The sequence below is a fragment of the Phaseolus vulgaris genome, chromosome 2, assembly GCF_000499845.2.
Source record: "Phaseolus vulgaris cultivar G19833 chromosome 2, P. vulgaris v2.0, whole genome shotgun sequence".
NCBI lineage: Eukaryota > Viridiplantae > Streptophyta > Magnoliopsida > Fabales > Fabaceae > Phaseolus > Phaseolus vulgaris.
The window spans coordinates 28,101,080-28,109,268 of record NC_023758.2 but is presented as its reverse complement, the minus strand read 5'-3'; the positions used below and the strand labels follow the sequence as shown (position 1 = coordinate 28,109,268).

The 8,189-nt window shown below is 36.2% G+C and overlaps 1 protein-coding gene across 1 annotated transcript; it reads right to left on the bottom strand.

The window, feature by feature from the left end:
* Positions 1-4,894: 4,894 nt before the first annotated feature.
* On the bottom strand, positions 4,895-7,058 carry LOC137811222 (uncharacterized). Its single transcript, XM_068612872.1, has one exon. It carries the CDS (start codon positions 7,042-7,044, stop codon positions 5,137-5,139), a length of 1,908 nt encoding a protein of 635 aa, XP_068468973.1. The 5' UTR covers positions 7,045-7,058; the 3' UTR covers positions 4,895-5,136.
* Between the last annotated feature and the right edge of the window lie 1,131 nt (positions 7,059-8,189).

Below are 8,189 nucleotides of genomic sequence, written 5' to 3'. Positions count from 1 at the left end.
TCGTCTAACAACCCAACCAGTTTAACACCTAAATGCGTGACATATTTGCTACCGGTTTGTTATCCTTGACTTGACCATAAACAGGAAAACAAATACCTGAATTACCTTAGAGACATCAGCCCAAGCTCAAGATGAAACATTACTAAAAATATTGTGCATAGAATAGACACTAGACTAGATTACTTACTATTAGTGTATGCAGAAACAATCACTTATGTTAAGAACTGTCCTGTTGGCTGAGAACCCAGAATACACAGATTAAAGTTTTAGTTTTAGGCAACATTCTGATAAATTCAGTATAGTGTATACAAGAAGGAAAAAGGTATAGTGTATAAAAGAAGGAAAAGGTATGCTAATTAGTACAGCTGTATCTGAACTACTATAAATAGTTCTAGGAGAGTTAGTACAGGGGAGAAAAGAAAAGTAGAAGGATAGTTGGAGACTGAGGTTCTCTCGACCTCAGATTGTATTGTATACTGTTGTATACTTTGTATTCCTTGACTCTACCCCTACTACATTGGCACTGGGACTGGAATTAAGGAGGGCAATAAAATTCAATATTGTGTCTTTTCTTTCCTATTCTAATACCAGTTCTATCCCCACTGATATCAGGTATCAGAGCTGCGATCTTGGCACTGTGGTGTATTTTGAAGGGTATGGTGAGCACAAGGATGGAATCAAGAATGGATTTTTCAAGAAGACATCCACGACAGAGAAATTGAGAATGAACAACATGAGTGTTTACAAAGACTGGAAGATTTTATAAGTGGTCTCACAGTTGTCATTGAAAAAAAATATCATGTGGCAAGCAAACAATGGGGCCCCACACACGATGGAAGAAAGAATCGGCACAAGGTAAGAGGAAGAAGTGGCAACCAAACTCTCAGTCACGGTGGAGGAAACTTTGATATCCCTATTTTTTGAGGGAGAGGAAGCATATGGCTGATCAAATAAATAGGTTGGAGCAGTATTTCCTTTTGAAAGAGGTAATAGAGGAAAAAATGCAAGTTGTGATGATTGCTTACCTTAAACTAGTTCCAGTGGTGACCTTGTGACCCAAACCCGATATGGGAAACTTTCAAAGTTGCAGTGGTAAAAAGGGTCAACCCAATATGTTAAAAAATTCTTTTGAAATCTTGATTGGGTTAACACAACGGTACTGTACAAATTTACATAGAGCAATTTTAAAAATATGTGGATTCTTAAAAGGCATTGAACAAGATAATTTGGTAGAAATATTCTTGAATGGCTTGAAAGAAGAAATAAACAGAAGTGAAGTTATATGAACCCAACAACCTTGCTGAATTGATGATGAAGACTGAGATGATTAAAGAGAAAATTAGAATTATGCCGAAAGGGGGAGCACTGATACGAAATAAAGGAAGCAATGGGTACAGGCCGTATTCAATGACTAGAAGCTATTCCCATGATTTGGGAAATCCAATTTCAACAATTGACTATGGTAGAGGAAATGGGGACAGCAGAAACAACCAACAGCATTAACAGTAATCGGGACGGGGGGGACTGTAACCGTGGGGCTACATTCAGAAAATTATCTGATGAAGAGATGCAAAATAATATCAAGGAAGGAGATTATGTTTCAGATGTGATGAGAAGTTTGGGCCTAGTCATGTTTTCATAAACAAACAACTACACACGCTGCTAATAAAGAATTGTTATTAAGGTGTGGGTTAGAGCCAGAAATTTCTTGACACAAGGTGCAATGCCAAGGAAAGTGTCAAGGTTCTGTTTTGGAAACAAGAGCTGAATATTTTAACAAGAATTTTTTATTTTTGAATTAGGAGGTGTAGATGTGGTTTTGGAATTGGAATGGTTGGTGAGTTTAGGAGAAGTTAATGCTGATTTTGGGAAGTTATTGGGATGGGTGGGTGAAACGGAATAGACCATGATAGGAGATCCCACTTTATCCAAAACTGCAACTTCACTAAAAATGGTGATGAATGAGTTGAAGAAAGGCATCCACATAGTACCATCTGAGATAGTAAAAACGTAGAAATTGTATATAAAAGTTTTTCGAGATCCAACTGGACAACCCCCAAGTAGAAAATATGAGCATGCTATCCACTTAAAGGAGGGAGTTTCCATTCCAAATCTTAGACCCTATAAATATTCTCATTATTAGAAATATGAGATTAAAAAGTTGGTCAATGACATGCTTATGGTCATTGACATGCTTATGGTCAAAAGTTGATCCAATATCATCCCTTATTCAAGCTCTATTATTTTGTTGAAGAAAAAATATGGCAGATGGAGGTTTTGTGTTGATTCCAGGACCCTTAACAAGATCACAATCTGGCAACAGGTTTGGTGCAGCCAATGCCAATTCCCACACAAGTTTGGTTCAGATATATCAATGGATTTCATTGGAGGGTTACCCAAGTTAAAAGACAAGGATACTATTCTTGTAGTGGTGTGGACAGATTTACCAAATATGTTCATTTTTTTTCCATTAACACATCCATAAACTACAACAGATGTGGCCCAATTGTTTGTTCGAGAAATTGTAAAACTACATGGATTCCCCCTTTACTATAGTCTCTGACCAAGACGAAGTTTTTCTCAGTAATTTTTGGAGTGAGTTGTTTAAACATGCTGGGATGGGACTAAACTGAAGTACAATACAACTTAACATGCTCAATCAGAAGTTGTAAATTGCTACATACTGCAACAAATGTGGCCCAATTGTTTGTTTGAGAAATTGTAAAACTATATGGATTCCCCTCTACTATAGTCTTTGACCGAGACCAAGCTTTTCTAAGTAATTTTTTAAGGGAGTGGTTTAAACAGGCTAGGACTAAACTGAAGTACAGTACAACTTAACATACAATCAGATGGTCAAACAGAAGTTGTAAATCACTGCCTTGAAACTTATATACGTTGCATGACAGAATTTCAGCCTAAGCACTGCCAAATTGATTACCATGGGCAGAATTATAGTTTAATACAAACTACAGTGCCTCCACCAAGATGACTCCTTTTAAAGCACTCTATGGGCATGATCCTCCTTTACTTTTGAAGGGAACCACTATCCCATCTAGAGTGGAAAGTGTAAATCAATTGCAGAAACAACGAGATGAAATATTGAAGGAACTAAAGACAAACTTGTGCAAGGCACGTGATCAGAATCGGGTACAAGCTAATAAACACAAGCATGATGTGGTTTATCAAGTAGGAGATTGGGTTTTCTTGAAATTACAACCAAATCAACTTTGGTCCTTAGCCAGGAAGCCTAATGAAAAGCTCAGTCCAAGATTTTATGGACCCTACCAAATTGTAGAATGCATTGGGCAGGTTGTTAATTTGCAGCTCCTTAAAAAGAGTTGTATTCATCCGATCTTTCATGCATCCTTACTTAAACAAGCAGTACAACCAGCCACATCTTAACAACCCCTTACGTCCTACGCTTTCTGAAGATTATATTCTTGAAGTGACTCCAGAACAACTGCCGGTCACCTGGACTAATTCTCAAGGGTTTAGGGTTTAGAAGTTCTTCTCAAGTGTAAACAGCTTCCATTCCTTGACTCTATCCCTACTAAATTCGTACCAGAATGGAATTAAGGAGGGCAATAAAATTCAAGATTGTCTTTTCTTTCCTATTCTAACATCAGTTTTATCACATTCCCTTCTGGGCAAGCTAAGGAGTCTTAAGCATTTAACTAGATTTAGTAATACCAGATTTACAAATATGAATTGGTAGCCACCCCAGTTATGTAACACCCACAAGTGATAATCTATGCTGGTAATAAAAAGGTAATATAATTTGATTGTGTGTGAAAAGAAAACCAAATACAACAATCATTTACAAAGTGCAAAAGTGACCAAATGTAGATTAGAAAGCAGACCAGTGGTTACCCATGACGATCTAATTTCTTAAGCAATATCTAATCATAACTCAATTTACCACAATTAAGAGGATTGTGATTCAATTAGATTATACTGTATGTTTTTTTGTGCCTTAATGTATTAACTGAAATACATTGTACAGACAACAGCCATTGCAAACTTCACCTCTTAAGTGTGGGATAAAAAAACTAGAACTTTTGCAATAAAAATCTGTAAAATGTTAAACGGTTATATAGAAATAAATCATTTTAAGTTACTTTGACTCAAGTGAATCTAAACACTTTCAATAAAAAAGAGCTATATATAAAAAGTAATCTCAGTTAACTCTTCTTTGATAATCAATTTGATAAAGTCTAGCCACAGCGTCAGGAATTGACTTGATATACAAAGCACTCAGTGTAGGGTGAAAGAGAGATAATCTTAACATGCTTGCAGAGAACAATCCTTCCTCAAAGCCAGGGAGCTAGAAGATAACTTGAGTAAATGAACAATTCCAGTTGTGTCTAAAAGAATAACTCACCATGAAGCTGAAATGGCTAGATTGACCTTGGACCCTTATGGGTATTTTCATAGAGCATTTAAAAAAGCTGACTCAACCATGATCTGAATACAATTTGATACAATCTAAGTTTCTAAACTTTAATTAAAAAGTGCACATGCCCTCACCTTTTAAAAGGTTTTGGTATCTCACAGATGATAGAAAAAACAAAGTTTAGATTGATTGCAAATGAGAAAATGTTATAAAAAAAAATAGCATAATTAAACCATGACAGAAAATTACCAAGTCCACTTATATATATTTGACTAAACTAAATAAGAAGTTCGACTATAGAACATAAATTGAGTCAGATCCTGTTTCAGCAAAAATGTTTCTTGAAGAGAACAGCAGAGAACTAAAATGTTAATAGTCTGTCATACTGTCCAGACATAGACTTCTTTCAGAGGCATCAAATTAATAATTGCACACTTTTCTAAAACTTAACCCAATCAGTGGAGGTGGAGGAGGCTGACTGAAGCATAAGCACAAATATGACAAAGTAGCTAGTTTATAATGTTGACAAACAGATTAATCCAACATAATATATTTTTAATCTACAGATTTAAAATTTCAAGCTTTACAAAGCAGTCAGGTTTCCTAATAAACTTATCTTTGTTGTACAAAAGTTGCCAAGGTCACGCCACCCATTAGTAAGTATTTTCAAAGTCATCGACAATCAACTCCCAATTAGTCTTTCAAAATTCAGAGTTTGTCACCAAAAAGATTACCTAACCTCAATTATCAATGCCAGCAATAGTAAGTAAATCTGAAGGAAGTGAAGCGGGATCGAGTTCCCAACAGTCTTTCAGCAGCTCAGGCGTTTCATCACAAATAAGCTTCCGTGCAGGAATCTGATGAGAAACTAACCACAAGTCATCCTTCCCAAGAAATCTAATAGCACCACTCCCCTTCTCTTGCCGCCTAAATACTGTCTTGTAACCATCAACCTTCTCCAGATATGCCATGCTCAGACCATTCACCTCATTGTAACTTGTCAGACATACAACAATGTCATAGCACCTCTTTCCCTCCTCTGCATCAATACTTCCCTCGCCATGAAGCGCCCATACCGACCCTTTCTTGGGGTAAATTTTGTAAAGCTCACGTGCTGCCCGGTCACAATCCACAACATGGGAAAATATATTTACCGAATTCACCGAAGTCTTCCTGGCAACCTTAAATCTCCCACAAGGTATATGAAACCCCATTTTCTCCCTACTGACTATCCTCCCATCCCCACTGATCTGTACATCCAACCAACTTAATTTCACTTCAAAAGGATTCACTGAAAGAGTTCCATCAATCAAGGCATAATTCCTTGGCATTCCATCATCATCGTCATACACTGCCCACACTTGACCTTTCTTAAAGCTCTTCTCCACTCTATCTTTGTCAAAATCATAAAAATCTGAATCCACCACCACCATATTTCCCAACTCCCCTTCATCAGAATCCCTATGCTCCTCAAATCTCAATCCCTTCTTCTTCTCTAAACCTCCACGCTTCTCCTCAATTGCAAGCCTCACACTCTTCTTCAAAGGCCTCACCTCTCCAACCTCTAAACCTTCAGAGTTCAATCCCCGCCGCATCGACCGCCTGTTGCTCGTCTTCTCAATTATATGCTCCTCCTTTTCCTTTTCTTTTTCCTTCAACTTTTTTCCTTGCAACTTTCTCCTCACCTCATTCTGAAATTCAGCTAATGTCATCATTTCCTCCCCATTTTTAACCCTCTTACCAGGTTTCGACCTCTCCAACACCTCCCCAACTGAACGCATTCTCTTCCTCAATCTCCCTTCCTTCTCATCCCCCACTTCATTATCCACTTTCCCTTTCACACCAATATTCTCCTTTTTCTTATTTATCTCTTTCAACTTCAACCTCCTACTCCTAACCCTACCTTCCCCATCAGCATCCCCATCACTCTGAACCGTTTCCACAGCCTTAAAACTCTTCTCACAACTCGGACACACCAATTCATGACCCATATACTTTCTCTGGAACTGGTGAAGGAGCCTGCAAGTGGAGCACGCGGTCCAGAACGTCTCGCTCTCTGCCTTGATCTTCCGTCGGAGCTCGGCGTCGTACTCTCGGCGGAGACTCCGGTCGGAAAGGAAGTGGAATGCCTCGCCGACGTGCTTGAAGGCCTCCTCGGACGCCACGTTGGGATTCTTGTCGGGGTGAAGGAGCAGTGCGAGCTTCTTGTACTGTTTCCGAATGACGCCGCTGTTTGCAAAGGGCTCCGCGCCGAGGGCACTGTACCAGTCCGGTGCGGCGAGAACGGTGAGCGAGGTGACGGCTTCCGACACGCCGGCGAGGTGCGGACACAACCGCTGCGCGCGCTTCGCGTATTTGAGAGCGGATTTGGCGTTTTTGGAAGCTTTGAACTTGGACTCCGCCATTGCCTTGAGCCGCAGCGCCTCGGATTCTGGTTCTGAGTCCGTTGGTGGTGGTGCCATTGGAATTGGAATGGGAGAAAGTGGAGGTGAAGAGAGTGGAGGTGAAGAGAGTGGAGGTAGAAGAAAATTGAGGGTGAGAAGAGTGGGTTCTGGGAAAGTGGACAATGTTCTGAGCCAGGCCCGAAAAATAATGGGACCTTTAGGAAATTGCTTCCTGAACACTCTAAATTTAAATCTGCACACCATAATATCGAAAATGACTATTTTACTCCTTTTTTAAAGTGACTTCTGCTTTATTTTTCTTAGAGGTTTTTTTAACACATTTTCCAAAATTCATAAAACTTTCTAAAATTTTAGAATAGGATAAAATTTTCACAACAAAAAATATATTTTGGAATAATTTTTTAGAATAATACTTTTAAAATAAAAATTTCAAAATATATATAATACCTTTTAAAATACAATTTTTGTAGTTGTGACAGTGAAGTATAGTGAGAGAGAAATAAATAAAATAATCTCATCATTTTATATAATTGTAGGTGTACAAGAGTAAAAATATAGATAAAACCTTTGTTATTTTAACCTATTTTTTAAAAACTAGTTATTTACTAAAAAATAAATTGATGAAATTATTTATGAAAAAATAAGTGGATATCTTCTCTATTCCTATAATTTTAACACAACCCTTATAAGATGGTTAAAAGATAAAAGTGTTTTTCTTAGTAAAACTTTCTTTTGTCGTAATAGCTACTACTTAAAGTTCTTAAAGTTGTGTATCTCTTTCTTATTGTAATTTTTGTTGTTATTCTTATTTATTTGTTGTTTTATGAATAAATTTAAAGAATAACGTGTCGTTAATTAAAAAAAAATTATATTACAAAATTTAAAAATTGTTTTTTCAGGAAAAATACTTGTGACTTGTAATCTAAAAGTGTTTTTTTTTTATATATAAAATAACTTTTAAATTTGTATAATTTAAAAATAAAAAACTGAAAAAATATATTCAAAAGTTTAAAAAACTTTTAAATTATAAAATTTGTAAGTAATTTGTTTTTTAATTTTTTTTTAAAATATTGTTTATAAATCAAATTTCCATGGAACATATAAAACAATTTATGGAAGTAAGAATTCCTAATAAATTTGTTATATGAACCAACACAATATTTGTCGAGATATACAACAAAAATGTTCTTACTTTAAATATTAAAATAAAACTTTAATATGTATTTCAGAAAAAATGTACCACAATTTTTTTAGCTATTTATTTCAGATAAAATATTCAGTGAAAGCTTGTGTAATAAACTACTATATATAATATGAAAATTTAAATTTTTAATTAAAATAAATTTAATTTATTTATAAAAAATAAATCATACATGACAATATATTTT